We start from the raw sequence: 25,434 nt of genomic DNA, 5'->3' as shown, positions 1-25,434 counted from the left end.
TAATCTACAGCCAGCGTTCTACAGCCATTATTCTACAGCCAGCATTCTACAGCCATTAATCTACAGCCAGCGTTCTACAACCATTTATCTACAGCCATTATTCTACAGCCAGCGTTCTACAACCATTAATCTACAGCCATTAATCTACAGCCAGTGTTCTACAGCCAGCGTTCTACAGCCATTAATCTACAGCCATTAATCTACAGCCAGCGTTCTACAGCCATTAATCTACAGCCAGCGTTCTACAGCCATTAATCTACAGCCAGTGTTCTACAGCCAGTGTTCTACAGCCAGTGTTCTACAGCCATTAATCTACAACCATTAATCTACAGCCAGCGTTCTGTAGCCAATACTCTACAGCCATTATTCTACACCCAGCGTTCTACAGCCATTAATCTACAGCTATTAATCTACAGCCAGTGTTCTACAGCCAATAATCTACAGCCATTAATCTACAGCCATTAATCTACAGCCAGTGTTCTACAGCCAGCGTTCTACAGCCATTAATCTACAGCCAGTGTTCTACAGCCATTAATCTACAGCCAGTGTTCTACAGCCAGCGTTCTACAGCCATTAATCTACAGCCATTAATCTACAACCATTAATCTACAGCCAGCGTTCTGTAGCCAATACTCTACAGCCATTATTCCCATTACTCCACAGCCAGCCTGAGCGGTCAGGCTCCTCCTCTGCGCCGGGCGTCGTTCTGAGCTGATCACAGATTTAACGAGCTCGTCAGAAACTAACGAGCTGCAATCAAAGGACAGAGATTCTTTCTGACTTTTAATTTATGGCACCTTTTAAGAACTCCTTTAGCAAAAAGCAGCTTTTCACAATGTTTTTTGTTCCCTGCAGCCTGTGAAAATAAATCTGAGGATCAGCAGGAGAACCTGAAGATATCTGCAGCGAATGAAAGAGCGACGTTCTTATTAACCACAAATATTCAGCTGCTGCATCTTAATGCCTCCACTTTAAAAAGCTCCGTGTGTTTTTACAAATTAATCTGAAAACAAAGGCTGTAAGCTTTGGGGAAATATTTAAAAGCTGTAATAAGAATAAAAAAAATAAATTGTGGTTTAAGAAGTTTGATGGATGAAAGAGGCTTCAGAACGGGTTTTAATCAATGGATTTCAATGTTCGGATTGAGAAGAAGGGAAGTAGAGCAAATGGAAATTATCATTAATTGATTTGAAGGAGCTGAAAACAAGAGAAACAAACATGTTCTTCCAAAGAGGAGGTTTGTGACAGGAAGCTCACGATCTCCTTTTGCTCCGAGGAGATAAGAGGCAATCCGTGAGGTGGAAGATGGGAACACAATAAAACCTAAATGCACCAGCGTTTTATTTACTCAACAATGCCTAAAGGGACAAACGAGCCTCTTTACTTCATCATAGATGTCAAATTCTTTTGCATTTCGCACAAAGAAAACCTCTTCTTATTGTTCGAGTAAAAACCAGCCTGCCAGGATCGTGTCTTCTTCTTGTTCGGATTCTAAACAAATTAAAACATCGAAACCTTCTCCCACCAGACGAGGCCCTCGTTAAGCTGACCCGAGGTTCCCAAAGCTTTCAGCAAAGACTTCTGACCTCAAACATCCTTGGTTCAACGACGCCATTACTAAAAATGTTAAATAATGAGGGCTTAATGCGACGCAAATCACTGAAACTCAGATTATCTGACTTCTGTTTCCATTTAAGACCATTCTTCTTTATCTTTTCTAACAGTTCCAGTGAAAATACGTAAGAAGAATTATTGAATCTTATTTCATTTTCAGAGATCAACTCAAGACGCCAAACTTAGAGTTTTATGCCCCACAGTGAGGTCACGGCGCCCACGTTTCCTCCAGTTTAAGGCGGGAGTCTCCACGTCGTTCCTGGCGGTTCTGGACCTCCTCGCCCTGGTCGTGGAGGCGTGTCCGACCCGAGTCCGACCCGAGTCCAGAGCGCCAGAGTCGTTGTGGGGGCGTGTCCGACCCGAGTCCAAAGCGTCAGAGTCAGTCGTGTTTTACCGAAGCGCTTCAGGAGAGTCAATGAGAAACGTTGGGGCGGCAACAATAATGTGCGCGACCACGACTGCAGTTTTACAAGTCGTGAACGCAAAAACTAGGCTGCGATTTTCTAAAAACACTTAAATCTGAGAAGCGGAAACAATCTTGTGCCTCCAGCTTCAGTTGTATTTCTATATTTTAAGGATCTTTGAGATAACTGTCTCTCGGCAGACCTTTGTTGGGTTTTAATTCAAACCCGGCTCTGGGTGTTTAACTCGTTGCAGCGTTCAGATCACGCCGCTCGTAGAACCGCCTTTCTTTAAGAACAAACAGGAACAACTCTGCGTCACTTTGGTTTCAGGGATTCCACGCCGGTCGCTTTCTGACTCCCTGAAATGAAGTTATCAGTGCTCAACAACGAGCTGCGGCTGCCAAACTGCTGTCACCTCCCATCACGGTTCTGGCAAAGACACGGGGAGAACGGGAAGGGGAGAACCTCGGCTCAGGCTAAAACCAATCCACCGGCGCTCTAAGAGGCTTTGGGAAAGTACGGTGCAGGTGCCACTCACAACAGATTTCATTTAACTCCCCCCTTCCCCGACATTCAAACACCCTGCGAGGACCGAGGACGGGAAAGGGTTCTGGTTCTGCAGGAACGGGTCTACGATCAGGAAGCTGCTCCGATTAGAGACAAATATCTTATTACTGATGCAAGACGGAGAGGATCTCCAAGAATTCACTGAACATTATGGAGAAAAACAAAACAAAACAGAGATTCAGTCACCTGAATGCGTTCAGGTGTTTATTTTCAATAAAGTTTTTCTGGGTTCTGATGGATGTTTGTGGTCTGAAGCAGAGTTCTTCTGTTTCAGATCAACAGATCGTTAACTTCAGATAACCTGACAGATTTTAAACGAGGACTTCTTAATTAGGAGAAAAGAAGCTCTAAATAAAGCCTTAAACCGTCCTGATTTAAACAGTCAAACACGGCGGCGGTAGTGTGATGGTCTGGGGTCACACCGTTCCCGACGGAACCATGAGTTCTGCAGGAGAACGACGAGCCGAAGAACAGCAGCTAAAGGTCTCCGCAGCCAAAGGAGGAGGGACGTGTTTAAAACTGCACCTCCTGTTAAATCAGGTCATTAAGGGGGTGAATACTTTTTTCACTTCCTTTGTTTTCCAACAACGACGGTTAACAGAACCTGCGGAGAATGAAGTGAATTTATCTGAACTTTTACAAAAACCACGAATGAAATTAAATTATATTAAAATTCTAACCGATCGTTTTTAGATTTATTCTTGAGAAAATCTAATTTAAGCCCTACAAAAACTCTGCTTTCTTTAAAACTGTGTCATGAAAATGTAAATTTTATTTCCTCTTATTGTAGGAGTTGTATTAATCCATTTTTTTTGCTCGTCTGTCTGCCTGTTAGCAAAATATTGAATGAAACCGTCAGAAAGGATTAACCTTCAACTCGTTAACCTTGAAGCCGATCCGATGAATCGACAGAAACGGAAGCGTCTCAGTTCCACAGGAAATGAGCTGATCTGACCTGGTAGTAGCTGAGAGTCATGAACAACGGGCAGAACGACGTCCGGCGGGCGACATGCATTCCTCCCGTTCTGTCCCTTTAATCGAGCTCCATCTGGGCTCGGCGGCAGGGATCATAAAACAAAAAATAAAAACTGAAAGTTTGGCTTTGATGCAGAGCAGCCGTCGAGAAGTAGCGCTGCAGCTCTGTGTCTTTTTAACTCCAATTATACATGTATGTGTGGGCTACATTTTATGCTAAATTAGTTTCAAACCACTTGATCCTCGATGCCTGCCAAGACGCTTCGCTGCAAAACTTCAGGCGGTGCATTTAGGGACATGTACACTTCAAAGGTATGAAACTCCTACCTGCAGAATGATTTAACAGGCGGCTTGAAAGCGATGTACCCTTCATTAAAAAGCAAAGCCAAAAGTTCTTTAGACACTGCAGCACTTCAAAACTAAGGGGAGGGCTTTCCATTAACTCAATGGAAAAGGCTGCAGGACTGAATGGCGGATGTCTGCGTGTGTTTTTGTTCCTCTCTGTCTTTGCGGCAGAAAAACGGCCACGGATCCATTAGCCCGATTTGTCACAGCGGGAGGACCCCCAAAGATCTCTTATCGGCTGAACGTACCTCTCGAGTGGCGAGTCTGTCGCTCATCTCCTCCGCCTTTGCAACGTCGCCCTCAGCGATGGCCTTCTCCATGCTCTTTTCTAGGCCGGACTGTAAGAGAGAAAAAAATAAAAAAATCTCTTTTTTGGGGGGAAATATGGTTGGAGACGGGAAAAAAAAAAAAAAAAAAAAAAATCAAAGAGTGAGTTGAAAAGTCCCTGAGGGCCTTATTTTTAATATGATACCCATTTACGACAAATATGTAGATTTTGCTTCACAAATGAAAACCTCTGATTGGATATTAGTGAGGAAATCTGAGAAATGGTACAGCAGATTACCAAACATAAATGTGACTCTTTAATTACAGATTTTCATTACAGGAGGGGGGGGGGGGTTCTGACAAGCCTCCGGTTATTGATGGGAAGTCGGTTCTGCTGGGATGAGCTCGTCGTTTCACTCAACATTTCCACCAGAAACACGCTGTAATTATTAAACCCGGCAAATTTCTGCGTCACAACCGAGTTTCAAATTAAAGGCGTGAATTATGAAGGAAAAGCAAAAACAACAAACCAGGAGAATTCCTCCATCAGACATTTAACTCTTTATTTCTCATTTTTAAACAAAGAGATTATCTCACGCTGATGTTGTAGAAAATGTAAATTAAAGCAATGATGTGTAAATCTTACTAAACTTTAATTTATTCACAATGGAGCAACGTAAACATAGAGCTTTTTTTTCTTAGAAATAAGATAATTCTGATGTTCCAGGAGCAACAAAAGGCTGAAAAGTCAGAAACATCTGGAGGAGCTTTTAGTGACTAACGAGGTTAATTATCAGTCAGAGGAGTGAGGAGAAAAAGAGCATTTAGAGGCTGAAGATGGGCAGAGGTTCTCCAGGCTGACAGGAACTGTCTGAAAACAGAGGGACACTTTCAAAATAAAGTTCCTCAACAGAACATTAGGAAGACTCTGGATCTGGAGAAATCTCTGAGGTCAAAGGTCTTTTTGGAAACCACGGAAAACACGTCCTCCAGACTAAAGAGGAGAGGGACCATCCAGCCTGCCTCTCTGATGGTATGGGGGTGCATTAGTGGTTTTAGAACAACATCTGCTCCCATCTAGGACTGTTGAACAGACAGAATAACTTCTTAGTTTCATCATTGATCTGTTTACTGTTACATTTTTAGATCGTACCAACGTTAGCCTTAAGTTTAATAATGTTAGACAACAAGTCGACCAGTCAGTGGATATTCAGTTATTGGACTTTTAGTTTGATCCGTCTGATGCGAACCTCTGTAACGTTCCTTTAAATTAAAGTTCAGCTCGCTGACATCAGGAAGCTGCTGTTTTCTGTCTGAACGCTGCTGAACTAAATTCTTTCAGAAACAGAAGAGACTGCCTTCAATTAAAAAATAAAATAAAATAATCGCCCCCCCTTAGTGTCACTGAATAATTCCAGCCCTGATTTTCTGAGAAAGACATAAACAAAAGTCACACTGAAGAAAAGCTATTAGCAGATGAACTCTGGCAGCTCAAACGGCTGGGTGACGATTTCACTGGAATTAAAATAATAAATTAGTTAAAAAGATTTGCATTTGAGAAACTGTTGAGCCTCTTATTATCCTGATGTGACGAGTTCTGTTTGACTCGGCTCGTTAATTATTTCTTTCATCTCATCGTAGTTTAATTCAAAATAAGGCTATCGTCAGCAGAAACTTCCTTTTTTCCCTTTGCCCTGAGATAAATTAAGCACAAAATACTCTAAAATAATCATTAAAGGGATTTGAAATTGAAATGAAAACAGTCCCCGTCCGCTGGTTAAAATGTTCTTCAAGCTTGCAAATATTTTTGCCTAATTTGCAAGCCTTTGCATAAAAGGCTGCGTTTGTTCTTAAATGCATTCCAATAAAAGAAAGTTTCATTTTCATTTTTTTAATTACGAGTTCCACAAAAATAATGGGCCGTGGCTATCTGTTACGCAACAATTAATTCGAATGTTTCAGCTTCAGTTCCAGAGGAGCGCCAACGCTGCCGACTTTTAGATTTCTGTGTGTTTTCCAATAAAAAGCCTACATCTCACTTTAATCTTAACTACACCTGAAAGGAGATTCACTCTAATCTTATCACAACACGCCGCTGAACGTAATCCCTAATATTCCTCTCTCTGTCAGGTCGTACAAAGGGTTCCTCTAATCCTCGTGTCATATCACGTAAAACAATAAGAAGATACAGCTGCACGGAAACACAAAGGCCTCGACAGGCGCAGGATTAGACCCCGGATCAGTCAGGAGGCAGCTTGACTTACCTGTGGAGGTGGTCTGGAGCAGGCAGGGGGGAGAAACCGATCGTTCACGTTGAAGTACTGCTTCAGATCGTTCCAGTGCTTCTCGCAGTCGTCCTGACTCCTTCTGACAACAGAAACAACCAAAAACTTCAGTTAACTGAGACCCAACAGACACAGAAACGCTGAAAAGATGAAAACATCCTTCTTCTTTCTTCTCTGAAAAACCTAAAATGGCCGACTTCTTGATGCAACCACTGCAGAGGAGTAAAGAGCCTCCACTTCCTGTTTTGATTCAGTGGAAGTCAATGGGAGTTTGGGTGTGTGACCTCGGGATCTGACAGAAAACCGTCAGAGACGGGCCGGGTGAAGAAAGGCCGAGCCATTCTTGCAGGAATGCATGTCGCCCGCCACCTTTCATGCCAGAGCTGAGATCTGTTTTGGATCAAGAAATCAAAGGATGAGCGTCGACAGCTGGTTAAAGATGGCCGCCACAGGCACAACTCAGGTAGTTTTACAGATACTGAGATAAAGCTCGGTGTGGTAGTAGCTGAGAGTCATCTTGGACACATCCTGGATGAGGATCATTTTCCATCATGAGGTGAAGCCGACGGGCGACATGCATTCCTTCCACTGTTTGACTCTTTGTATTTATATTAAAGTAGCTTAATGTCTGTGTGGGAAATTCCCCTGAAATATTTGATCAGCAGCACCTTTCAGATTCTACTTCAATGAATATTTTGCTTTTTTAAAGCGTCAAACTTTGTTTTAAAAACGTCGAGTAAACGAGGTGTTGGGAGCATCTGGCACCTCGTTTCTGCAGCTTCCTCACATCTTCTTCCTGTGAATTACAGAAACACTGTTCAGGTTTCTGTCAAACATTTACATCTTTAAATAAAAACCTGTTTCAGCGTGTTTGTGTCGCTGCTCTTACCCCTCCTGTGTCTTCTGCTTCTCTTCTCGAGGATCTTCACTCCTTTAATTTCACTCTTCTTCTTCCGGAGATCCTGGAATTTCTGTGAAACGAACACAGAGTGATTTGATTTCACAGAACAAAATGTCTAACGTTCCTTGAAGGAATGCATATCGCCCGCCGGCTTAGCCGGTTTTAGACTAAAATCATCTCATGTTGAGGAACGATCAGTTGGAGATATTTATGTCAGACTCGTTGCTCAAAGTAACGTCATGTGACGGTCAAAGTGTGCGACGAGGATGACTCTCAGCTACTACCTTGTACAACTTTAGTTCAATACATGCAACACTGACTGAGCTGAAGTCACTGTCTGTGCGGGCTGATGCTGACAGACATCTTGAATTGATAAAAATCCAAAATGCAGTCAGTTGTAGACGTACATCTAGTTATTATTCTCTGATGGTTTCATTAAAATCCATCCAGTCGTTTGTGAGATATTTTGCTAACAGACGGTGTTGACGCCAACAGTTAATGCCAAAGTTTGAAGCAAAGATCCTGTGAAATGAGTAGAACTTTTAGTATGTTGTGTGAATGACTCTCAGCTACTACCAAACCTAATTTTAGCTCAGTATTTACAAACCTGACTGAATTATAGCCATGCTTGTGTTTGCTAAGTTTAGTTGTCTGCGGCGGCCATCTTGAATCATGTTGGCTCTAAACGGTAATCAGTTGCACATGTGCATCCAGTCATTATCTCCTGAAGGTTTCAATGCAATCCATCCAGTGGTTCGTGAGATATTTTGCTAACAGACAGAAACGATCAAAATCATTGTCGCCTTCGCTTTCGGCGGCGGGCGACAACTAAGTAACTGCTTCAGTAACAGCAGAAAGCGTGCTAACCGAAGCTAGCTGTGCATCAGGACATACCAGCCACATTTCCGCTGATATTCCTGGCAAACTGCAGGAATCATTATCAGCATCACCGCGGGGGGCTGAGTTAGAAACGGATCGGCTCAAATCTTCAGTCAGCTCCTTCTTCCCGTCAGCATTTTCCTCCTCCGGGTCCGAACTCAGCTCGGCTTCGGTCAAACCCTTCGGCAGGAGCCCGCTGTACATCCCGGGTCAGAACTTCATGCTTAAATTCATAACTTTCCTCCAGAACACCGACGAGAATTCGTGAAGAGAGTAAACGCTTGTGCCTCCACTTCCGGGTAAACACTGTGACGTTTATATTTTGGAAAGCGTTGATTGGTTGATCGCTAACAGCAACGAGCGCGTTGTCCAATCAGAAGGCGCCTAGCGATAGCATTTTAAGAAAAGCGCACGAGACTTGAAAATACCCTCCGGTTAGCTTGTTTTTTGACTAAATCCGGTTTGATTTGTTAGTTTTTGACCAATATTCGCTGTTTTTCCTCCTACGTGGCAGCGTTTTAGCTCAGAACAGACGCTTTGAAGGAGTTAACGAAGTAGTGAAAACCTGTGCCTGAATTGAGAAAACAGCTCCTAATTGAGATGAACCGGGCTCCTAGCAGGTCTGTGAATTACCAGGAAGCATTCAGATGCTAACCTGTATTTGTGTCATGTTCTGCTCGAGATAAGCTCCCTCTATGACCACTGCTTCCCAATTCGCTCAAAGTGCTCTGGGCATTATATTATTATTAGAATGATTAGCATGCAAATCTTGTATAGCCCTTGGCACTGGCAGGCATCTACTCTTAAATTACTCTTTCACACTCATTCATTCACATTAGGCCCCTTTGGTTGCATCTTATTGCGAGGCCCATAATATACATAAATTATAATCTGTATTTTGTGTGCCATAAAAAGAGCAAAACTCATAACAGTCATGTTATAATGTTAAAGGGTGGATTACTGGGCTGTAGTAGTAGTATTAGTATTAGTACTATTATTATGTGTATTTTTTAACTTTGAATCTTTCAAATTCAGACTTTAAGAAGCCATACTTGTTAAAATGCTAACCTAGTTATCCAAAGCAGTCATTTAAAGTGTTAACTAACAGAAACCAGCCTGATATTTAGGTCATCTGTATTTAATTTAATTATAAATGTAAATAAAAGGCTGTGAACTCGGTGAAAACGTACTTCTGCCACTTTGCCCTTTGATCATTTAACTTCTGTCTTTTTTATTAAAGTCACATTAATCTGACAAGCTCTGCATGTTTTAAAAAATGTGTTTAATCATAAATCAGTTTTATTTGTCACGATGTGTTCAACCTGTGTTTGGATTATTATCACATATCATCACCGTGTTCTGCATTTTCAGAATCATTTTCAACACTTTATATTATCCAAAACTTTATTTTTTTACTTTGTATTTATCCTAAACACTTGTTAAAAGCAGTATATGTATTTGATATGATTTAATCTACCCTCAAACTACAGAAGGTAATAGTACCAACACTACCAACAACAACTAATAAAAATAATCTGTTTGTCTTCATTTATGAAGGACTGTGAGTCGATTATAGGAGCACATATTATTTTAGACAAACGTAACATTTACAGGACGCAGTGATAAAGTTTTTAAAATTAACTCCCGTAGATTAAATCTTTTTTTTGTCTGGTTTGAGGTGAAGCAAGTGTGGCGAGCGTTGGTGCGAAGTGACCAAACTGCAGCTCGCAGAAGAACAGATTAACCTCTGAAGTTTAACGTATTCATTTCTTTTTTGGTTTGTTTAGAAATTCAGGAGATTTAGTTTTATTCATGATCTTTATTTAAAGTATTTAACTCAAGTCAAATTTATTTGCTTTACAACATTTTACACAAAAATACAGACTCAAAACACAAACAATATCTAAAACATGAGCTGGGATAATCTAAATAAAATCATGAAACTAAACATATACAGTCAAAACGCAACAATATCTAAAGTTTAAAGAGAAATCTGGAGAGAAGAGACCCATGAAGGGAAGAAAACGATCACTGGAATAAAATGAGCCAAAGTTTGAAGCAGAGCAAAACAAAATAACCAGCACCCGACGTTTCTTCTCCTCTTGCCCTTCGGACTTGAGAGATTTCCTTTTTTAATGCGGTGTATGTTTATTAAAGTTTGTTGATCTGGTTTAATCTGGATGGTGAGAAACCGTTAACGGGTTTCGCTCACTCAGCATTACTGCGTCTTTAATGACATTTATGACAAGCTCTCGAGCCCGAGCCGGGGAGTCCCGTTAAAACAAAACAATTCCGCCTTCCCGGGCTTTAAATAATTTCCTTATTGATTTTAAGGCTTTGTGCTCCTTCTAACATTCGAATTAACGTCTCTGTTTGCTCTCCATCCATGTCTCAGTGTCCTCGTGTCCCCGTGTGTCTCTCTCTCTGGCACGGGCTCCAGTTCATTATTTCTGTCATTTCTTGGTAATTTGGAGTTGGCTTTTTAAAACTTAGAGCCTCTTATTAAGTTTTGGCCATGGTGGATAAGAGGCAGGACTGTAAGAGCAGAGAGATAAACTAATCATCTTAAAACCCTAATTATTAGTATCTTACTGTGACAGACTGTTTTTGCGAGCCAGCCAAATTGAGCCTCAAATGAGGAAAGGCATATCTGTGGAAGTGGTAATAATTTTTAGTCATCTCGATCTGGTTTGGTGTGGCAGAATTCATTAGTGGAGATTAGCACTGTGTGTACAAAGTAAATGAGATATCTAATAGCAAACGCGGAGGTCCGGGGACTCTTAATTTCCTCCCCGGTATGAGGGATGATGTGAAGAGGTGATTATATACGTTTTAACGTCGTGGCTTCAGTGATGTAGATTTGTCTGCTCTTTTGCTAAGCAGTTGTGGTGCCACTAAACTGCCTCGCTCTTCACCTTCCTTCCACCGAGAGGTGACAAAAAAACTCACCCCAAATCAGATTAAACTGCTGACACAGAGGCAAGCCTGGTTTTGTGAGGATATGAGGGAAGTTAATTATGTGTGTAAGAAGAAGGTTAGGGGAAAATAATAAGATTACAAAGAATAATTTGCTGATATAATTACACCAAAATTGGGTACACACAATCGTAAAATACATGTATTGCTTGACCTAGGTTAGCCAGTGAAATAAATCCTCCTTCTATAGCCTTTGTTAATTTGTTTTTATCATCTCCAAGTGGTGTTTGTGCAGGCAGTTCAATTTGCATGTGTAATTCCACTGTGCAAATTGACAACAAGTAGATAATTCGAGAAAATAGGCTGGTTGGAAGCCCCTGCTATCTTCCCAAGCCTATTCATTTTGAGGAACCGCTGAGGCATGAAACTCATACATCAACTATTTCCTGACAACGCTTTGGCTTATTGTCCCCTAAAATGTCATTACAGCCATTATTTATGAAGCTAATTCATTTATTAAACCATATTTACTCTGACAGAATTTGTTTCATTCTATCCATATGCCGAGCGTTGTCTCTCGATGGGTATGTGCCAACACGTACAACTCACAAAGTTTTGAATTAATGCCGCGCCTGTCATAATATTTGGAATCCTGCAGAAAAACCGGCGCGGTTCAAGGGCTCCTTTATGGGGTGCTTTTGGCGGCAGCGGCCTCAGATTTGTGTTCCCGCAGGTTTACGGAAAGCAGTTCGGTAAATAACCTGCGTTTTCTGCGCGTCTAAATACGGTGGCTGACACGAACACAAACAGACTGACGGCAGCTATTTCGGTGGCGCTCATGAACGTCGTTTCCCAGCAGCCTTCTTCCCAAATGAGTTAGTCAGTTTAACGCGCCGCAGGCAGACGTTACGCTAAAGACTTCCTGCGTCAAGCCTCCCGTCCTGTCGCTGCTGACTTATGACTCTGTCAGTTTAGTGCAGCACTTCCTGACAGTGTGGATAATTTTCAATTGTGAGCAAAGAAGTAACTCATGAGGTCATAAATTTTAATGTTACATGTTCTCCCTGGATAATTCTGTCATGCCATTCTGTTGCATCTCTTTCTTTGGACTTACATGACACCCAAAAGTACTTATCACAGCAGTGGCGATGAGTTGTGTTTGAACTGTTTTACACTATTGATTTGGAGCCGTGACATTTTAATTAACGCCGGGTGTTAGCTGTCATATAGGCGCCCGCCCTCGTCGGGTGGAACGTGACGCAGGCGAGGTGGGGGCGCCGGCGATAAGACTAAAGCGCTCACTGAAAGGAGGCTGTAAAAAGGGATCAATGCGGAACGCAGGAACGACAGTCAGGTGTGAAGAAACGGTAATATCTGAGCGTACTGTATTCCTGTCGAGGCCCATTCTCTGCCCGATAACACAAATCGGCGAGACGCGGCGTGTCCTCTGTCTTTCACAGGATGCACAGTGCATTATGTTCCTGGGAGTCTGGGTTGCCAGCAGACCCAGAGAGAGGCCTTCCAGCTCAGAGACGACCAGGGGGAAATTAGCCAACTTTGTAGCACTCCGTTGAACAGCAATAAGCTTTTAGGGCTTAGCGAGCTTAAACACATTAAACTTATGAGATTCATCAGCACTCGTGTGCCAGATCTATTGAAGCCTCATGCAGAATTCAACCGCTGCACGCTGCAAGGGGACGGTTTAAACAAACCGCCATGTTGAACCAGAGCGAACCTGACCTCTTCAGGGTTCACGTTCAGCTGACATTTTACTTTGGAGGAGCTTCATGGTTATATAAACAGACCTCTGCCCTCGTCAGTGAACGTCTTAGTAGCCCGTTCTGATCAGAAGGTCCTGGTTCCCCAACACCTCAACCGGGTCTCTCACTCGTTAAACACCAAGGTTGCTCAGAGGTCGGCTGCTCCAGGGTTTGAACCCTGAACTCCATAGTAGTCATGAGGTCGTACCACAGCTCCTTCGTTCTAGTTGTTGTTTTGAGTGGTCAGATCTGTTATTGTTCAGTCTCATGTTCTCCTGACGTTCCTCACTAAGTGAACACCTGGGTTCTGCTTCTCTGGTGACGGAGCTGTGAGGTGTTTGGTAGTCTCTACAGCTGTGGTGTCCAGTCCTGGTTCTGGAGGGACACCATCCTGCAGGTTTTAGGTGTTTCTCTGCTCCAACATGCCTGATCTGAATGTTTCTGAAGGACTTGAATACCTGCTGAAGAGCAGAGGAACATCTAAAACCTGCAGGATAGAAGCCCTCCAGGACCAGGACTGGACACCACCGCTCTAGAGCCTCAGTTTGGACAAGTTGTGATGTCTTCTTGGAAAATCTTTCTTTATTGAAGCTTTCTGTTGTTCTTTCAGGATGATTTTAGAGTATTTTGTGCTTCCATCCAAGCATCTGAAGGACTGCTGATGCTTGTTGTGTCTGTCGGCTTGTTGGGCACCATTAGAGCTGCGTTCATATCTTCTTATTGCTTAGCCGTGAGAAAGGGTGCAGGTCTGACTGAGTCATAATGTTCAGGCTCAGGTCAGGCCTCTTCTTAGATGGTTGGAAGGACGCTGTATCCCCCTGACCAGCCGTCCCGACTCCTCTTGGTTTAACCTCATCAACCTCTGCTTCTCTTGCAAACAGTCGGTCCAAAGTTGTTTCTCAGTCAGTCTGGATGTTGAGTTTTATGTTTCCTTTAGGGCCCCATGTCCTCTCCACGTTTAGCCTCCTTCATTGGGCTTGTTTCTACCAGTGTGATGTTGTTGTTCTCTTCTTTATGGACGTCTTGTTCGTCAGAGCTCCCCCTCGTCTGTCCAGGACCTCGTTAATCCAGGAAACACCAGCACTGCATCATCTCCGGGTCTCTTCCACGATGGTTCCCGCTGTTTTTCCTCTCCTGAGTGGATTCCTGCAGATATATTCAGTTATTAGTTCATCCTTTTGTTTCGTCCTCAGTCTTTGTTGTCCTCGTGTCCCTGGCTTCTTTCCTTCAGTCTCAGGCTGCTGGACTCGGGGTGAATCATCTCCGTGGCTTTAGCTTCTTCCTTCTGCCAGGTTATTATATACCATTACTACGGTGTTTGTAGATAACCAAAAGCTAGAATTAAAATGTATATTGGTTATAAATATGTGGTTTTAACTAAATATCTGTTGGCCATATTTGGTCAAATAAAATTAGACATTTAAATTGTAATAATACTTCTCAGAGGTAAAAAGGCCCTTAAACTTCACGTGACGGTTTATTTGTGTGTTCCTGCCTGAATCACTGCAGCTTCTCCCCGTTTGGATCGTTTGTCTGGAAGCAACCAGATCAGCATGAAATTAGCTCAGTTTGAATCTTTATATGGTTCAATCAGATGAGCTGAGATTTAATCTTCTCTGGTCCCCCCCCCCGAATGAAACGGACTAAATATTCATGGTTCCACCCGAACGGTGGACTCTATCAGCAGAACCTGAAGGATCCACGCTCCTTCTGTTTGTCTTCATCCAACGTTTCTGCGAAGGAACGAAGGATTGAATATTAAATATGATCTTACCTCAACAGACTGCGCCGTTTTAAAATAATAACCTTCGTGTTGGTGGAGTGAAATATTACCTGATGAGTGAAATGTCGAGATAAGCTCGAGGACAGGAAGCTTAAATGTTTTAAATCATGTAAAACTTCCCGTTTGTCCCATTAAATGAGCCGACATGAATATAAAAGCTTTAGTTTTAATAAATAATACAAAAACATGTTTGTTAATAAATATGTTAAAGCTCTTTGTTTAAATGTGGTAAAACAACCTTATTTTGTGAATGTTGACGTGTTCACAGAAACATCTTTTTCTGTTTTTTTGCAGTTTTTTTATTCATCATAACATTCAGCTCATTCAGGAGATGAGTGCTGTAACTTTTTAAAATTCAATTTTTCATAATATTTAACTTTATTAGAGATCTCTTCAGCTGCTGGCTCTGATTTTGTCTGATGCTGCTTTTTTTAGCTACTTTATGCGACTTTTAGCTTTAAGTTAGCATCGTGCTACTTATAGCTAGCCTTTAGCTGCTTTCAGTTAGCTTTTTCCTTCACTTTTACTTCACTTTTAGCTAGCAGCTTCTTCAGTAATTTTCTCACAAAACTCCATTTTTCCAGTCTCTAGGAGGTTTCAAATGAATAATTTTCTTTATTTCACCGACAGATGTTTGCTAATAACAGCCAGGTCGTTTACAGACGCCTTGTTTTTCTGGTTGTGTTTCTGCAGGACGTTCGAGCTGCTGATGCCGCCCGTAATGAATGCACACCTACGGCAGGTTCACAGGTAAGACGGGAAGAGGAGAGGAGGTGTGGAGAAAAGCCCACATGTGGAGGAAATCTCCTTCTCCTCAGAGAAGGAGAGAGAAAGGAAGATGAGGAATGCCTTCCTCATTACACTGCTGTCATTTACTCTTCATCCCCCATACTCTTTAGTGGCATTAAGACAGGATGTAAATTTGACAGTTAACGCTGTTAGAAAATGGCTAGTTCAAGAAGGGCAGGAATTAGAGATGGGCATTAGGCGCTGATAAGCTCCTTTCCTCTGCTGCGGCGGCTGCTTAACATTCATGGGAAAGTCATCATCAAACAACGTTATCACAGCTCTGTTGACGGCTGAGGAACATCATCACTATGATAATTTTTTTTCATAGCTGTGAGCCAAAAAAGCACTCTTTTATTTCAGCGGTTTGTTAATGAGATATGAGCTTGTTGGTATGGGTGTATGCAAACTTGCCACTCTCCAGCATTTGTTTAAGCCCCCCCCCTCCGCCGCTGCCCTCCACGCTGTTTAATGTTGCAGGCAGAGGAGGGGGTTTATTTAAATGCACTCCTTTCAAAGTGCAGTGTGTACATTGCTGAAGGAGGGCCTTTATGTGTACCTTTGCAGATCAGTCGCTCAAAGAGAGGAAAACACTCTTATATCAACAAACACTCCTCAGAGCTGGCACCTGTCACTCACCTGGGGTTTAACCACGAACAGAGAGGCCGTTTTATTCTTTACTGACGCTCAGCAGCCTCCCGTCAACATTAATATACCGCTTCTTTACTACCACCGATAAAAGGGCTGCTGGTGCCGGCAGATCCACGGCATTAATGGCTCTAATTCGTTCTCATTGTTTCTCGCCGGCGCTCAGTCGGATGGTTTCCGTCCTGCCGCCACCGGAGCAATCCACATGTGAGCCAAGGCTAAGCAGCTTTCTTATGGACGGGGATAGAAACTGCAGGCTGTAGATATCACAATCAGATTTAGGCTTTATCGCTGTTTGTTTTTGTGTCGTTGGTTAAGAGAGATTTAATCTTTGGAAATCCTTACCGAGGGAGAAAACAAATCATCTCTGACTTGTTCTAATGACTTCTAAAACTTTGTGGCTGCACTGCAGCTGGTCAACGACGGGAAGATTGTAGGAAGAGTCGCGAATAATCAGCCTGGTCAGTTTTCTGTTACTCAGGTTGAATAAACCGAAGAAGAAGAGTCTGAGGAACCGGTCCGATCCGTGGTTAGTCGTTCAGGAGCGTGAATGTTTGATAGTTCTGGATCTGTTTGAGATGATGGCGTGGCTTGTGTCGCGTCAGTCTGAGGGTTTTTCAGCCAGTGTCTCAACTTTTTTTATCGTTTCTAAAAAACCTTTAAATGTGACGGTTCAACACAACCCCAACCTCTGCCTGACCTTTGACCCTGATATTGACATGTTTGTGTTGCAGAAGCGAGTTTCTCGTTCCTCGGTGTACGATTTAACTTCAGAGGAAATAATGAAATAATCAACATCTACGGACTGAGGATAGTTTTAAAAGTTGTCCGAACTCTCTCCCTCATTTCTTTGAAAGCGTCCCTCGTGTCCTCAGGGTTGGACAGACAGCAGTTGAAGGCTTCAGTCCACAGAAAGGATTCGGTTTTTCCACGGTGTATTTTCATGGCAGCGCCACCTACAGGCCTGCTTCACTTACTGCGGTTTCTGCGTTTCCCTGTGGATAAAAACATTTCGTGTTCATGAGAAGAAAGATCATTTTGGACGGACGGCGTTCCCTTCTGTTAGAAACCCTGATGGTTGCAGATGGTTCCATTTTGTTTCCCTTCTTAGAGACGTACGTCACGGTTTCCACGGGAATGTGGCGATGTCGGCAGGATTCCTCAGTGATTCTGCGTCCTCAGCTGAGAACAGGAAGTCCAACGGCGCCGCGGCAAGGAAACCCTCCCCTACGAAAACAGGGTTGAGCAGGTGGACCTGGAACCACGGGGCTGAGGAGGAGAGGACTCCTCGGTGAGACGCTTCGGTTGTTTTAACCGACATTTATCAGCCGGACGTTCAGGACTGCAGCCTCAGTTCTCCTGAATTTATCAAAATGGAGCTCGATGGAAACGAAAACCAAACTGAGAAAGATTCAGATGCTTTAACTTTGGGACTATTTCAATAGACAACGTTGAAAATTCAAACGAAAAGACTGGAAGAAATGAAAATTAAGATCGCTAAAATTTGAGACATTTTGGAGACTCTATCAGCCAGCTGCCATTATCTACAATAAAGATGTAGAAATAATGTAAATTAAAAAAAAAGGCTGGAATAATTAAAACACCTTAACCAGATTGGATGGGATTACCATCATAAGAGGAAACATTTTACTGTCAGCGTCGTTTATGTTTTATTTTTTATTTTTGTCCAGTTTGTAAAGAGCTCCATGTGAGCCGAAGCATTAAAAACAACAACTTAATCATTTAGCTGCTTTTTCTAACCTGCTGCTTTAATTTTAATTGAATTAAACTCGTTTACGAGACAGGAAAAATAAAAGCGATCTGGGTTCAGGTCTTTCTGCCTCAGCAGCAAAGTTTGTTTGTTTTTTTCCTTATTTATGATAATAAAATGTAATTCCATCCTTTCCTGACATCCAGCACTTTTACAGCGCACTGAATTATCCCCCTCTTTTACCCTCGCTTCCATATTTTGAAGCCATTACTTAATCACATTGTCAAAATCCCCCATTCCTTCTCATCAATCCCACACTGAGCTTTATTCGTGATCCTCTGTGTCTTTTTGCCCTCGCTCATTTTATTCACTCCATTTCCCTCATTCAGTTTTGCCTCGCATGGGTGTTTATTTATTTTGAGGATGACTGGATTACTCCTACTGAAATAGCTGTTACTCAGATTTTAGGTCATCTTCCAAATCCATTAGGAGGAAATATTTAAATAATCCCGCTCTTCTGCAAAGTGGCCCGCTGGTTTTCTTGTTGCTGCTCTCGTTTTTGGCGCAAAAAAAACAAAATAATCTGCAATTTTTTTTTTTGTTCTTCGTAAATAAACATTTAGGGAGGACGAATTAAGTTACCGGAACCGGAATCACGTGGCGCCGTTATCAATAACCGAAGAGCCGCTTGAGAGTCGGCTTCTCGAAATTTATTATATATTAGTTTGTAATTAGCAGGTTTAATGAAACCGATACTGCGGCATTCAGTTTCAGCAGAAACAAATCTGCTCATTGGGTACAATTAACGTGTCCACATGAAAGAAATAAAGTGCAGAAACTAAAAGCGTCAAAGCTAACGAACTGTATTACACACTTATTAAAGTAATTTTTACTTTGCCTTCCAGACCTGACCAAAAAAAAAACACTTTCAAATTGTCATTGTAGTGGAAGGTAGGTCTGCAGAGCTGTTTCTCTCTTGTTAACTTTGAAGTGAGCTCAGAAAAGTGTAGGTAGACAGGGGTGGCATCAAATAATCAGCAACTTCAAAAAGCATGCTGCCACTTAGCACTCCTAAAGCTAATGTCCCCGAGACATTCAAAATGGAAATTATTCAAACTCATTTAGTGGCAGCAAATTGGTCGAAGTTCAATCAGAAAACAGACTGACACTGAACAAAAAGTGCAGCCTAATTATACTTGTTTGTCAAATGAAAATTTCATTTGGGCAGAAATGGAACCTTCAAGCGACTTCTTTTAAGGTGAGCTCCTAGTTGTATTATCAGCTAAATGCAGTAAAATCCATAATCATGTGATGATAATGAAAATGGAGCCAATGTTAACATTCAGGCTTCCAATGCCCTGGGCTCATGGCGATAAAAATTAAGTACCATAGTCCTCTGCCAGGCACGCTGACACTCGGGCTGGTCTTTAGCCTCTTAGATGCGTTTTTGCATTTTAAAAACTTTATCAAAGCACTGTTGCAATGTGGAAAATGTCAACGTGAAATGCACTGAAGGCAAATTGGAATTTCATTAATAGTAAAATTATTGCTTTTGACTGATGTATTACTATGCTTGTTAAACGCCGGCGAGTGGAACGCTCGCCTGTCTGCTCGGCAGCCTCGCCTCCTCCTGTCCCGGCTGCCGTTCGCTTCCAAAGTTACACATCTGCTCTGGATGGAAATGGAAAACTCAAGTTGCTAAAGTTGCAAAAAATAGAAAAATAAAAAAGTCTAGATTATCTGGTTTGGAGTGATGGAACGCCAAGGCGCCAAGATGGTGGCGTCCGCAGAGGAAGTGGTCGTTGACGCCCGGCTGACTCGGACCTGAAGCTTGTGGATCTGTGCCGTGAAGATGGGAGGTTTCCTAACAGAACCAGAACCTTCAGACCTCTGTCCAGAACTTTGGGACCTCTGTTCAGAACCTTTGAACCTCTCTCCAGAACCTTCGGACCTCTCAGCAGAACCTTGGGACCTCTGTCCAGAACCTTCGGACCTCTCTCCAGAACTTTCAAACCTCTGTCCAGAACCTTCGGACCTCTGCCCAGAACCTTGGGACCTCTCAGCAGAACCTTGGGACCTCTCAGCAGAACCTTGGGACCTCTCAGCAGAACCTTGGGACCTCTGTCCAGAACCTTGGGACCTCTGTCCAGAACCTTCGAACCTCTGTCCAGAACCTTCGGACCTCTCTCCAGAACCTTGGGACCCCTCAGCAGAACCTTGGGACCTCTCAGCAGAACCTTGGGACCTCTGTCCAGAACCTTCGAACCTCTGTCCAGAACCTTCGGACCTCTCTCCAGAACCTTCGGACCTCTCAGCAGAACCTTGGGACCTCTGTCCAGAACCTTCGGACCTCTCAGCAGAACCTTGGGACCTCTCTCCAGAACCTTCGGACCTCTCTCCAGAACCTTGGGACCTCTCTCCAGAACCTTCGGACCTCTCAGCAGAACCTTGGGACCTCTGTCCAGAACCTTCGGACCTCTCTCCAGAACTTTCAAACCTCTGTCCAGAACCTTCGGACCTCTGCCCAGAACCTTGGGACCCCTCAGCAGAACCTTGGGACCTCTCAGCAGAACCTTGGGACCTCTCAGCAGAACCTTGGGACCTCTGTCCAGAACCTTGGGACCTCTGTCCAGAACCTTCGAACCTCTGTCCAGAACCTTCGGACCTCCCTCCAACCCCTAACTTCACCGAGGCTTCAACTCAAACGTTGTTGTTATGACAGTTAACCGGATAGCAGCAGAAAAATCTCCTCATTTACTTTTAATCTGTTTAAACTTCTTTCTGTTTGTTTTTTTAAAAAACGCCACATTTTTCTATAATTTCATGAGAATTTCTCAGTAAAAGAAAAAGGCGGGAACGAGCCAAGCGCTTTTTCTCGGGAAACTGATGATATTTGGGGAGTTTAACCTCTGACGTTCTGGCAGTAAAAATAAAATAAAATAAAATCTTTCTCAGATTTACTCGGGTTGTTTTGCTTAAATGAACGTTTTGCTGAAAACGGAACAGAAACTGCGTCACTTTTTACCAGAAAAGGTTCGTCGTTCGAATGATCTCTTCACCACAAATTAACTTTTAATTTTCATGTTTTTACAAAACAGTTTTCATATAATTAATTACATATTTTAACACTGTTACAGTATAGATACTAACTTGAATTTCTTTATGTTAATATTAAATTTATTTGTTTTAAATGGAGACAACCTGAATTGTGCTGCAAAAAAAAAAAAGTTTATTTTTTGGACATTTTCTTTCACACTAAAACATTTTTAGGTTCCTATAATATGTAGTTAAAACAACATTTTTCTATTTTATAACTAAACAAAATTTAAATTAAATTATGACATCAGTATACATTAACAGTGTGAAAGCTTTATTTATAAGAATAAAAATAAAACTTTTTTTAATTTCCCACAGTGGATGTAAATAAAATCTTATAAATTACTGCTTCACTCATTAAATAAACATATTAATTTAAAACACTGGGATGTTTTTCCGGCAGGAATCCCAGTTTGTGTCTCAGATTATAATTTTAATGTCTTTAATTTATTCCACACAGTTCCACATTTAACATGTTTTTATTTTACCTGTTTTATAATTTTAAATTAAGTAAAAAGTTTAGTTTAAAAACTGAACCGTGTCTCAGGACGGACGTAAACGTTTAAAATTAATTTGTGCACAAATGATTTATTTATTTATGAAATTTGTTTTTGTTCCAAATAAAAGATCAGAGTTGAAAATAAAACAGTTCTTTTTAATTAAAGATGTTATAAAGTTTATTAATGGTTATATTTACTGTCAGCAGCTGCTTGGATTAAATCTACATTTTATTTTATTTTAGTTTTTGCTCTCCTGCCTCGTTCTGTTCGAGTTTTCAGTCATTTAAAATCATTTCCAGCCACATAATCTTGTCACTTATTTCATCGGGTCTAATGACGGCATTAATTGGATTTGTAATGATGTTTTAGGCAAACTTATTTCAGGCGCCGGCCTTCGTGATAACGCCGAAGCTTCGGCTTCTGTTCTGCTCGGAGGATTTGTAGGGGAACTCTGACCTCTGCTGTTTTATTCTGAAACTGCAGAAGAGGTTGTTGGTAATAAGCTCTCAAATGAAATCTCTTTGTAAGTACGTACTTTTGACTGTTAAACCTCCTTTTTTACTCCCTCTCTGTGCTTCTGAACGCCCGTGATGGCTTCCCCAAAAAGAGTTCATATAATCCCATTTCAGGATTGGTAATATTTCTGAAAAGCCCATTTCTGGTCCGGTCACAGTAGAACCTTTTCAAAGGACGCAGCAGATATCTGCTGCTGAACCCGTCACCTGAGCACACCTGGTGTCCGTCGTGTCGTCATCACGTTCGTATTTAATTCGAGAACATCCAGTCGGTTTCCCATCGAGGTTCTCATCCTTCCTGCCGCTCAGTCAGAGCAGAAATCTCATCAAATGAGTCTAATATTCCTCAGCTTCTCTGCAGCTTCTCCCTCCATGTGCAGCAAAACAGCAAGATGAGAAACCGTTTGTCTTCTTCTGCCTCTAAACGTCCGACTCGCACAACAGAATCGTTGATCCATCAAAATCTCTCCAAAGACAACTTCAAATTTAAATGAATCAAGTAAATAAGTTCAGCTAATCAGGAAAGTCCAGGATGTGGAGGAAGATTGAATCATTTAATAACTTCTTACAGACAGTAGTGTTGCTGAACTTCTAATCGTTTACAGAAACCTTCATCAGAGTCTCAAACCCGTCTCAGTTTAGTCTCCGACTCCTGCAGGACTCCTTCAGCCCGGGTCTAAAAACCACCCCGAAGATAAAAGAGAACCAATAACAAAACTGTCTTCAGCTGGAAAAGGTGCCTCAGAAGATCCCATCATGAACCTGGGAGAGCCCGACGTGGGCGGAGCAAAATAATGTGCACGGCCAAGAATACAGATATCAGAGGCGACGGCGCAAAACGAGGTTGTGATTTCTGTAAAACTCAGAACTGGAGGACACGGTCGTTTGGATCCAAAACGCAGGAAGTTTGTCAGTTTTCTCAGTTTTGAGCCAGCAGCTGCAGCGCGGTGGGATCTTCTCTGTCATCAGCTGCTGTTTTAGTTTCTGACGGCAGTAAAATAAAATTAAAACGCTGTAAGAGTTGGAACAATAAAAGCTGAATAACAGTCAGAGTAAGAGGACAATATGTTGGCATAACTTTATAAAAACAAGCATTTTTAACGATCTTTAAAAGGATTTTAGGGGTTTCGTGTGACCTGAAACGTTGCATTTCCTGTTCCTCATCGTTTCTTCTTCGTAGACCTGATGAATCCTGATGGAGCAGCCATTTTGTTTCATTTCCTGCAGGAAGAAGGAGGCTGGCAACCCATTCCTGGAAAACCGAGGCCATTATCTTCCACTCGGCACGCACAAGTTTAATGTAATAAATAAAGTGGGAGTTATCAGGTGGCCGAGGTGATTACTGGAGCCGGAGCAGACGCACAAATCGACTTCGTTATCGTGCTGAAGTGACTTCAGCCGAGTGGAGACTTCAGATGGGAGCAAAGTGATCGTTAAATGCTCGATAAACGGCGTCTGATCAGCGGAGCGTGCCTTCAGAACGCTGCCTATTATGATGCCGAGATAGACCGGAGCGAGCGTCTGAAGGTAATGACTTCACGTAGGGTTGTCTCCAAACGTTCCAGGAGGATGATGGGAGATGCATCATCATTATCGCCCGCCACCGAAGGCAGGACGGGTTCTGCCTGTGTCGTTGGTAACATCTCCTGAAACGGTGGACGGAGTTTAATGATCTCTGGACCGTCAACTTGTTGACCAACCAGAGCAACTTCAGCAAACAGAAAAATGGCTGCAGCTCAGGTGATCTGACAGGTATTGGTGTGGTAGTAGCTGAGAGTCATTCACAACACATGCGTCTCCCACAGGCCGAGGATTTGAGTTTAATCTCTGGGATGGAAGGTGGTGGGTGACAAGCATCATCTTTTCACCTAAAACAGTAAAAATGTCTTAAATGTCTTCATGTTGGGCAGAAAAATGGTCCGTTTGCTGCTCAGGTAAGTAAAAGCTGAGCTTCAGGTAATGTTTCAGGTGATGTTTTCGTGTTGGATGGGTAAAAATCTCCGCGTTGAGTCGACTTCCTGTTTCCTGACAGGTCGGAGGAATATTTCCCTCTTCACGAGTCGACGGCGTGCTTGTTTAATAGTAATTGGAATCTTATCCTGCTGTTTGCTCATCATTTCCTGCGCCGCAGTTATTCCACACCTAAACTCCATTTAAGTTTTTAATAACATTTTTGAATAGTTCCCGTTGAGGTAAACACAATCTGATTACCCCGATGAATTGAGGAGCGAATGTCCGACAGGAAGCGCTTTGGTTTGTTTATTCGAGTTGCTGCGAGCGGCGGAGCTTAAACTGTTTCCACAAATACAGACGAACCTGCAGACACCAGGAATTTATTCTTTTTATTTCATTCCTCTCCGTTCGGCTCCGCTCCGGCCTCCGGGTTTGTTCATCATCGCTGCAGCCGAACGGCAGACAGCGGGCGATGATGTTCCTTGTTAGTAAAATATCTCGTGACTCGAGGGATGGATTTGAACGGAAACTCTTGGGATTCGAGCCGGGAGGCGGGCGACATGCATCCCTTCAGTAGTGTCCCAGTAAAGAGGTTTTGTCTCGGCAGACCGGAGCAGATTGTTTGATATTTCGGAGTCTCAAACTCTGTGATAGTTTTGGATTTCTTCCTCTCCATAAGCCTCCCTTTGTCCCGGAGGACCTGCTTTGTGCCACGACTTGCCGGCTGCTTACCAAATGAGGTTATAGTGTTTCCCTATCAACTGTAAATTTCAATAATTTGTCGGCGGGGCCTCTCACTGTCAGTTTTTATCATATTATCAATGACGACTCAATTTTCCTGTGCCACTCCGGCTCCGGCGCTGACCCCCGGCCCGATTACAGTCCTGTAATGAAGTGCAATGGAGTGGTAATGGGTCCACATTATACCAGATCAGGTAACATTAGACTTATTTTCTTATCACAATGAGCCCTGCTGGTGACTCTCAATGAGAAACCAAACACACGGCCTTTCTTATGCAGGCCGTCGTCCAAATAACATCTCAGCCCCGGACCCTTCCCCATTTCAGTTTTCTGTTTCAAGATTGCGCTCGGCGTTCCCGGGCCGGGCTTTGTTTCTGATTTCCTGCCCGTTCCGAAGGCCTCCCAGACGAGCTCCGGGAAGTACAGTAAGCGAGACGGTAACACGAGCGCGACGTGGACGATGTCGGCTGGACGGCGCAACGACTTCCTGCCTGAACTTCCTGCTGAGGCAGATTTACACGTTTCCCCGTTTGGAGTCGATTCCTTTTTCTTCTTTTGTTCGCAGATAAAATACTTTAAGTTTAATAGTTTCTGTATCAGCGGCTTCAGCCCGAGCAGAAATACTGAGCTGTCAGTTTTATTTCAGATAAATAAACCCGGTCCTGTTTGGACCCGGTCCTGTTGGAGCTCTAAACCCGGTCCTGTTGGAGCTCTAAACCCGGTCCTGTTTGGAGCTCTAAACCCGGTCCTGTTGGAGCTCTAAACCCGGTCCTGTTGGAGCTCTAAAC

The 25,434-nt window shown here is 42.7% G+C and overlaps 2 protein-coding genes across 3 annotated transcripts in view; one reads left to right on the top strand and one right to left on the bottom strand.

The window, feature by feature from the left end:
• fam204a (family with sequence similarity 204 member A) overlaps positions 1–8,556 on the bottom strand; it is a 17,044-nt gene extending 8,488 nt beyond the window's left edge. Inside the window, exons 1-5 of one of the 2 annotated variants that reach the window (XM_017424246.3) lie at positions 8,253–8,556; positions 7,347–7,428; positions 7,223–7,253; positions 6,437–6,536; positions 4,154–4,243 (exon numbers count right to left, since the gene is read on the bottom strand). In XM_017424246.3, the coding sequence (XP_017279735.1) occupies positions 4,154–4,243; positions 6,437–6,536; positions 7,223–7,253; positions 7,347–7,428; positions 8,253–8,441 (492 nt within the window). In that variant the 5' untranslated portion in view covers positions 8,442–8,556. Of the gene's footprint in view, positions 1–4,153; positions 4,244–6,436; positions 6,540–7,222; positions 7,254–7,346; positions 7,429–8,252 lie in introns of both variants that reach the window. The other variant, XM_017424245.3, reaches the window with a different exon arrangement.
• Positions 8,557–8,663: 107 nt separating this feature from the next.
• pik3ap1 (phosphoinositide-3-kinase adaptor protein 1) overlaps positions 8,664–25,434 on the top strand; it is a 36,972-nt gene continuing 20,201 nt past the window's right edge. The window contains exons 1-2 of the mRNA XM_017424217.3: positions 8,664–8,857; positions 15,390–15,446. The gene's annotated coding sequence lies outside the window, so the exon portion shown is untranslated. The remainder of the gene's footprint in view (positions 8,858–15,389; positions 15,447–25,434) is intronic.

This window comes from Kryptolebias marmoratus, linkage group LG22 (genome assembly GCF_001649575.2).
Source record: "Kryptolebias marmoratus isolate JLee-2015 linkage group LG22, ASM164957v2, whole genome shotgun sequence".
NCBI classification, from domain to species: domain Eukaryota; kingdom Metazoa; phylum Chordata; class Actinopteri; order Cyprinodontiformes; family Rivulidae; genus Kryptolebias; species Kryptolebias marmoratus.
The sequence above is the reverse complement of the archived record's forward strand: the minus strand, read 5'-3'. Positions and strand labels throughout refer to the sequence as shown.